Genomic DNA, 7,334 nt, shown 5'->3' with positions numbered 1-7,334 from the left:
GCAGGTTTTCCCACTAGACAGAATCTAAAACACCAGCTACGACCCATCTTCAATGCTCTTACTGAGGGAAGGAGGTTGTTGGCCAAGATCTCGCGATACATGTCCCCATGCATTTTCAATCAAATCAATCAATCAAAAATGTATTTATAAAGTGCTTTTTACAACAGCAGTTGTCACAAAGTGCTTTACAGAGACACCCGGCCTTAAACCCCAAGGAGCAAACAACAGCAGTGTTGAATTTTCATTTTCCCCTTAATACGGTGCAGTCGTCCTGTCCCCTTTTCAGAAAAGCATCCCCAACGAATGATGTTTCCACCTCCATGCTTCACGGTTGGGATGGTGTTCTTGGGGTTGTACTCATCCTTCTTCTTCCTCCAAACACAGCAAGTGGAGTTGAGACCAAAAAAGCTCTATTTTTGTCTCAACAGACCACATGACCTTCTCCCATTCCTCCTCTGGATCATCCAGATGGTCAATGGCAAACTTCAGACGGGCCTGGACATGCGCTGGCTTGAGCAGGGGGACCTTGCGTACGCTGCAGGATTTTAATCCATGACGGCGTAGTGTGTTACTAATGGTTTTCTTTGAGACTGTGGTCCCAGCTCTCTTCAGGTCATTGACCAGGTCCTGCCGTGTAGTTCTGGGCTGATCCCTCACATTCCTCAAGATCATAAATGCCCCACGAGGTGAGATCTTGCATGGAGCCCCAGACCGAGGGAGATTGACGTCATCTTGAACTTCTTCCATTTTCTAATAATTGCGCCAACAGTTTTTGCATTCTCACCAAGCTGCTTGCCTATTGTCCTGTAGCCCATCCCAGCCTTGTGCAGGTGTACAACTGTATCCCTGATGTCCTTAATCAGCTCTCTGGTCTTGGCCATTGTGGAATGGTTGGAGTCTGTTTGATTGAGTGTAAAGACAGGTGTCTTTTATACAGGTAACAAGTTCAAACAGGTGCAGTTAATACAGGTAATGAGTGGAGAACAGGAGGGTTTCTTAAAGAAAAACTAATAGGTCTGTGAGAGCCAGAATTCTTACTGGTTGGTAGGTGATCAAATACTTATGTCATGCAATAAAATGCTAATTAATTATTTAAAAATCATTCAATGTGATTTTCTGGATTTTTGTTTTAGTTTCTGTCTCTCATAGTTGAAGAGTACCTATGATAAAAATTACAGACCTCTACATGCTCTGTAAGTAGGAAAACGTGCAAAATCGGCAGTGTATCAAATACTTGTTCTCCCCACTATATTTTACATAGTTTAGTCTGTTCAGATGGAAAAGTACAGAAAAGTACAGAATCACCACTCTAATGCCATGAATTTGTATGTAACCTCTCTTGGATTCAAACCCAGAATTTTGGCATTGGTGGTGTGAGCCTAAAAAAACACTGCTCTGCCTATGTACAGTACTGTCATAAACTGGACATGATTCTCATCCATAGTAGTAACCACAACTGGTAACTATATTTCCATATAAACCATGTGAACACTGGCACTGTCTTTCAACATGGAGCAGGATAGACAGCAAGACAGAGGAGTAAATCAGAGAGCCCCTGGTCAGGGTCAAAACTACAAACTGAACTGCTGTGAGCCATCACAAGTACATCTTTGTTGATAAAGCTGTCTTTCATCGGGCCAAAACTCGACAGTGTCGGCACAATTTCATTGGTCAACAACTGTCCATGGGCCTGGACAACATGGTGGAAACATTCATAAGTGAGTTCCTCAATGGAATTGTGTGTGATAATGTTAGGTTCCACCAATCACAGAGGTGATTCAGGGATAGTTTTGGGCCAATCCCTGATTCCTGATCCTAGACCTGTCGAGTATGTCTCCCTCCTACAGCTCATGGATAAGACATCATGACATCACTAGTGACCAGTGTCATGTTTGGGTTTGCAATGCCAAAATATTTTTCCTGCAGTGCATTGTGGCATGGAGAAGATATGACCAAATGCCAAAGACAGAACTGATGCAAATTAGAGTGTTTTAACATTGACATTTTTTAGATTTCTTTCTGATAATATTTGTTAGACAAAAAAACAGGTTGCAGTAAAAGTTACTTTTTTCATAAATTGTTGTAATTTTTGATCACACTTGATTATAGGATAGAAATTAAAGAAATTATTTTCTTTCAGTTGTCTCACATGTCTTACATTGTTTGGTCTTGGACTAACTGATTGTTACAATGTCTGAAAGAATTGAAGTAATATTTGTATTTGTTTTCTCCCGCAATTGAAAGCCTTTCAGGTCAATGGTTGTCCGGGTTAAATAATCATGAATAGAGAATAAAATAAATGGCCTACTAAATTAATTTTGAAATGAAATACCATTCTAAGAATGTATGTTTTTCTCATCTCATTGTAGTTCAGAGAGGTAATTATGGTTTCTGTTGTTTTGAAGCCTAACCTATCAGGAGAGACCAGCCTCATCTGTACTCAGCCATGTGTCAATGGAGAGTGACTGGTCTATGGGAAAACCAATAAAGTTCAAAGAGAGAGTCTTTTCTACTGAACACAGGTAGGAACTTGTGGGTCATGGACAGTTTGTAAACAACACTTTTACTTAGATCCTCATTAGTTGACAATATAAACACATACATTTATGTAATTAAGTAGTTCTCATCATATTTACAATAAAACTAATTTCGGAATTAAATAATTTGTATGTTTATGACCTTTTTTTTCAAAACTCTAAGCATATCTGACATTGTACAACAAACAAGATCAAACATCAGTGAAGATCAAGTAACGCATTGTACATTGTACCATGGTAATAAATTATTCAGATAAATAACAAAAATTAAGTTACCATATTTATTAAGATGCATCAGATGAAGCTGGTACAATGGGAATATAATGCATTATTGTAATATACCCACTAAATTGAAAATAGTTTGTTTGTGGTATTTTATTCAAAATTATGGGCATTTGTAATCTTCATTTATAGGTCCCAAGCCCGTTTTGGGTTCTCTCTGTTGTCAACAAGAAATGTGGGAGAACATAAAGTGCCATATATTAGTAATTTGTAAGAGGTCTTGCTCTACTGTTGTTCTCACTAGCCTGTACAGTAGTCAGTTAGTTGACAGAGAGCAAGGCAACTAAACAAAGGCTGAGGAACCAGATAAACATTATTTAAAATGTTATATAGAAGGTGAGGAATTCATAAAACATACAAAATGTTTTGCTATGTTCTAGGTACTGGTGTATATGTTAATTAATGTTTGAAATACAGGTTTGTATTTAATATTGAAGCTATAGGTGTTTTAGTGTAATAATTCAGCTATTAAACTACACTTTCAAAATATGTATTACATATCAGTAAAATCTTTAAATCTTTAATCTGTTAACTTACACTTTTAATGTGTGTAATAATTATTCATGTACATGTTTTTCAATAATAATTACATCCTCAAATACAAAATCAATATGATCTTATTGTAACATTTACACAAGGCCGTTAAGAGTCAACTATTTTTAGTTGGTTCAAACACATCAATCACTCCTAATTTCGCCATATACAAAACCCTGGTTCCTCCTTCATTATTAATTATAGGGTCCAGAAAGAGACACAGACTCACTGTGTCCAAATACACCAATCACTACTAAGAAAGTCCACTATGAACAAAAACACTTCTGTTTTTATTTACCGTCATCATTTTCAGGGACCATATAAAGGGACCAGCATCTCCTGTACCCAGCTGTGTGTCCATGAAGAGTGACTGGTCTATGGATCAACCTGTAAAACTCAGAGAGGGAGACTTCTCTACTGATCAAAGGTAATACAAACTCATGGGTCTATGTCAGTGATTTTTAACATTGTCTCTTATTTGTTTATTTTGTTTCCATTATCTGATTGCCACAACAACTGCTAATCTTCCTGGGTTCAACATTTAACCAAAAAGACATTACAGGCAAACCAAATCTTTACAATGTACATACATTTAACAAAAATATGTATGAAGATGAAATTAAAGACATCATAATATAAACAACAGAAAATAAATCATTTTTACGTTTTTACATCTCTCAGTGCTGTTTTTATCATGTATAATGACTTTTCCTGTTTTATAAAACTTTCACTATGAATGTCTGCCCTCATAAAAATAGAAAAACGTTTGGTACTTACAACATGTTTGAGTCTGAATTATGGAAATGTATGACACTGTTGGTCTTAAAATATGATGGTCCTACCATTAAAAACACCATGCTATTGCATCATTTATATCATTGTATAGATCTGGCTCATGGAAATGGTTAACCTGCATTATACATTGTACCATGGTAATAAATAATTCAGATAAATAACTAAAAGTTTGTTAACATTTTTAAGATGCATCAATCGAAGCTGGTACAATGAGAGTAAAATGCATTATTGTAATATACCCACTAGAGTGGAAATTGTTTGGTTTGTGTTATTGATACGTATTCAAAATTATGGGCATTTGTAATCTTCATTTATAGGTCCCAAGCCCGTTTTGGTTTCCCAGTGTTGTCAACCAGTAATGTGGGAGAACATGAAGTGCTGTATATTCTTAGTAATTTGTAAGAGGTGTTGGTCTTGTCTCGGCCAGCAGAGGGAGACACTTACTCTAGTAGTTGATTAACCCGCTCTCACTCTACTGTTCTCACTAGCCTGTCTAGTAGTCAGTTAGTTGACAGAGAACTAGACAACTAATCAAAGGCTGAGGAACCAGATAAACATTATTTAAAACGTTATATAGAAGGTGAGGAATTCATAAAACATACGATATGAAACACCAAGCTAAGGAGACTGTATGTACGATATAATTGTTATTTTGTGATTACCTTTTAATAGTTTTATTAAATTATAAATATGCCAGCATTGAAGCTAACTTCGGCTATCGTATCAAACACGCACCAATATACATGTAATCTGTTTTTGTTAGAAATAATGTTAGAAAAACATTAAAAAATATTCCATTGCCATTAGATGACTTCCAATGCCTTTATTACAAATGGGTTTTAGTAACTTCAGATTTAGAATTGTATTGTGGCCTTGTCAAATGAAAGAGACTTACAAATTATATTTAAAAAAACAACCAGAGAACCAGTTAAATTCTTTAACATATGTTTTTTAATTGTGAGTTAATAGGATTTCAGAACCCACATGTTCCTATTACAGAGCTACAATAGTCAATGTTGCATTATGAATAGTAGCATTTGTTTATTTTGTATTTGAAAAAAGTTGTTAGTTCTGAAATTGGAAGCACAACAGACCTGTCTTCTATCTTCATTGTATGTGGTCCTGTTATGGACATTTGTTTCTGTATACCTCAAGTGAAGTTAACCTGTCAATCGTTCATGCATTTGTTAGTATTGTTCTGAAATTGATTTACTTTAATTCAGTCTAATTTCAGCTTTTTCACTTTTTCACTTTCAGTTACTTGAACAGAAGGTCATGATATTTGTGAAGAAAGAGTTGAAGAGGTTCAAGACAATGCTGAGTTCAGATCTCCCAGAAGGATTTAAGAGTCAGAGGGAGGATGAGGAAGGTGTGGACCCTGAAGATGAGAAGCAGGAGAGCAGTGCCAAAGAGGGGGCTCTGAAGATCACACTGCATGTCCTGAGGAACATGAACCAGAAGGATCTTGCTGACACACTGGAGAAAAGTAAGAGTTGTCTGACTTTACTGTTGAATGTTCCAAATGATATTATAGTGACCTTGAGACAACATATAACAACCTCTTCTGTGTTGATGAACTTAACATAGAAGAAAGTGAAGAGACAGATATATTACAATACTGTCATTTAAAGGAAAGTTCACATTCTCTGTTATTTGTTATTTTATAAAATACTGTAAGCATTCATAGAGATGTCATTGATATCATCTGGGTTATTTATTTCAGATGAGCTTGCTGTGATTTGTCGTGAACACAAATCTAACCTGAAGAAGAAGTGTCAGTGCTTATTTGAGGGTATCGCTAAACAAGGGAACCCAACACTTCTCAATAAGATCTACACAGAGCTCTTCATCACAGAGGGTGGAAGTGGAGGAGTCAATAATGAACATGAGGTGAGACAGATTGAGACAACAACCAGGAAACAAACAAGACCAGAGACAGCAATCAAATGTAATGACATCTTCAAACCCATACCTGGACAAGACAAACCTATCAGAACTGTGCTGACAAAGGGAGTCGCTGGAATTGGAAAAACTGTCTCTGTGCAAAAGTTCATTCTGGACTGGGCTGAAGGAAAAGCCTATCAGGATGTCCAATTTGTATTTGCCCTCTCTTTTAAGGAGTTGAATTTAATGAAAGGGGATGATTTCAGTTTGATTCAACTCATCAATCATTTCTCAGTTGAAACCAATAAGGCAAGAATCTCTGACTTCAACAAATACAAAGTTGTGTTCATCTTTGATGGTCTGGATGAGTGCCTGACTGCCCCTTGACTTCCAGAACAACAAGAGCTGTTGTGATGTGACAGAGTCAACCTCAGTGGATGCGCTGCTGACAAACCTCATCAAGGGAAATCTGCTTCTCTCTGCTCTCCTCTGGATAACTACCAGACCTGCAGCAGCCAATCAGATCCCTTCAGAGTGTGTTGACCTGGTGACAGAGGTGAGAGGGTTCAATGACCCACAGAAAGAGGAGTACTTCAGGAAGAGATTCAGTGATGAGGACCTGGCCAGCAGAATCATCTCACACATAAAGACATCAAGGAGCCTCCACATAATGTGTCACATACCAGTCTTCTGTTGGATCGTTGCTACAATCCTTGAGCACATGTTGACTACAGATGATAAAGTAGAGCTGCCCAAGACCCTAACAGACATGTACTCACACTTCCTTGTGTTTCAGTCCACACACAGGAATGTAAAGTATGATGGAAAAAAAGAGACAGATCCACACTGGAGTAAAGAGAGCATTCTGACACTGGGAAAACTGGCTTTTCAACAACTACAGAAAGGCAATCTGATTTTCTATGAAGAAGACCTGGAAGAGTGTGGCATTGATATTAATGAAGCATCAGTGTACTCAGGAGTCTGTACACAGATCTTTAAAGAGGAATGTGGGCTGAACCAGGACAAGGTGTTCTGCTTTGTCCATCTGAGTATTCAGGAGTTTCTAGCTGCTGTATATGTGTTTCTCTCATTCAACAACAATAATAAGAATCTAATGGATGAACAACAATCAACCATCATAACAAGTCCACACTGGACAATACCTGAAATAGATTTTCACAAGGCTGCTGTGGATAAATCCTTTCAGAGTAAGACTGGACACCTGGATCTTTTCCTCCGCTTCCTTCTGGGTCTCTCACTGGAGTCAAATCAGATGCATTTACGAGGTCTACTGACAAAGAC

General features: G+C 37.3%; 1 protein-coding gene across 1 annotated transcript; it reads left to right on the top strand.

Moving 5' to 3' along the window:
* The first annotated feature begins 3,666 nt into the window (after window positions 1-3,666).
* Window positions 3,667-6,778, top strand: LOC114840351 (NACHT, LRR and PYD domains-containing protein 3-like). Its single transcript, XM_034295678.1, has 4 exons — window positions 3,667-3,780; window positions 5,406-5,634; window positions 5,872-6,245; window positions 6,767-6,778. The coding sequence occupies exons 2-4, from the start codon at window positions 5,424-5,426 to the stop codon at window positions 6,776-6,778; spliced, it is 597 nt and encodes a 198-aa protein (XP_034151569.1). The 5' UTR covers window positions 3,667-3,780; window positions 5,406-5,423.
* Window positions 6,779-7,334: the final 556 nt, after the last annotated feature.

This window comes from Esox lucius, chromosome 11 (assembly GCF_011004845.1).
Source record: "Esox lucius isolate fEsoLuc1 chromosome 11, fEsoLuc1.pri, whole genome shotgun sequence".
Classification (NCBI taxonomy): domain Eukaryota; kingdom Metazoa; phylum Chordata; class Actinopteri; order Esociformes; family Esocidae; genus Esox; species Esox lucius.
The sequence above is the reverse complement of the archived record's forward strand: the minus strand, read 5'-3'. Positions and strand labels throughout refer to the sequence as shown.